This window comes from Aplysia californica, unplaced genomic scaffold, assembly GCF_000002075.1.
Source record: "Aplysia californica isolate F4 #8 unplaced genomic scaffold, AplCal3.0 scaffold00089, whole genome shotgun sequence".
In the NCBI taxonomy this organism is placed as follows: Eukaryota; Metazoa; Mollusca; class Gastropoda; order Aplysiida; family Aplysiidae; genus Aplysia; species Aplysia californica.
The window spans coordinates 987,734-988,339 of NW_004797359.1; the positions used below are offsets into that span (position 1 = coordinate 987,734).

Here is a 606-nt window from a genome sequence, read left to right on the forward strand (position 1 = left end):
GACAGACAGATAGATAGATAGATAGATAGATAGATAGATAGATAGATAGATAGATAGATAGATAGATAGATAGATAGATAGATAGATAGATAGACAGATTTCGGTGTACTCACGACTGCTGCTGACTGTGGTAGAGTTGAGCAGGCTCGTACATGTCACAGCCTGGGGAGTTCTCGCTAAGATCCTCTGTGTCCAAGTCCAACAGATTACACAGTGTCTCCGAATACCCCGACATGGTTGCAAAGTCGGTTTTTTCCCTGCTTTATTTTAGTTTTATTTTTCGTTGTTGTTTTGTGTGTGGGTGGGTTTGTTTTGGGTTGTTTTGTTTTGGTTTTGGTTTTGTTTTGTTTGTGTGTTGCTGTTATTTTTTGTTTTGTTTTTTTGTGGGGTGTTATTTGTACGGTTTGTTTTGTTTGTTTGTTTGTTTGGGGTTTGTTGTTTGTTTGTTGCTGTTTTGTTTTGTTGTTGTTGTTTTGTTTTTGTTTGTTTTGGGTTATTGTTGAAGTTGTTGGGTTTTTTTTTGTTGTTTTGTTGTTGTTGTTGTTGTTGTTTTGTTGTTGTTGGGGTTTGGGGGGGGGGTAATGTATAGTCTATCTGAAGTAAAAT

At 36.6% G+C, this 606-nt stretch overlaps 1 protein-coding gene across 1 annotated transcript in view; it reads right to left on the bottom strand.

The window, feature by feature from the left end:
- LOC101850236 (helix-loop-helix protein 13-like) overlaps positions 1–235 on the bottom strand; it is a 6,621-nt gene extending 6,386 nt beyond the window's left edge. Inside the window, exon 1 of the mRNA XM_005094817.2 lies at positions 127–235. Coding sequence (XP_005094874.1) covers positions 127–235 — 109 coding nt within the window. The remainder of the gene's footprint in view (positions 1–126) is intronic.
- Between the last annotated feature and the right edge of the window lie 371 nt (positions 236–606).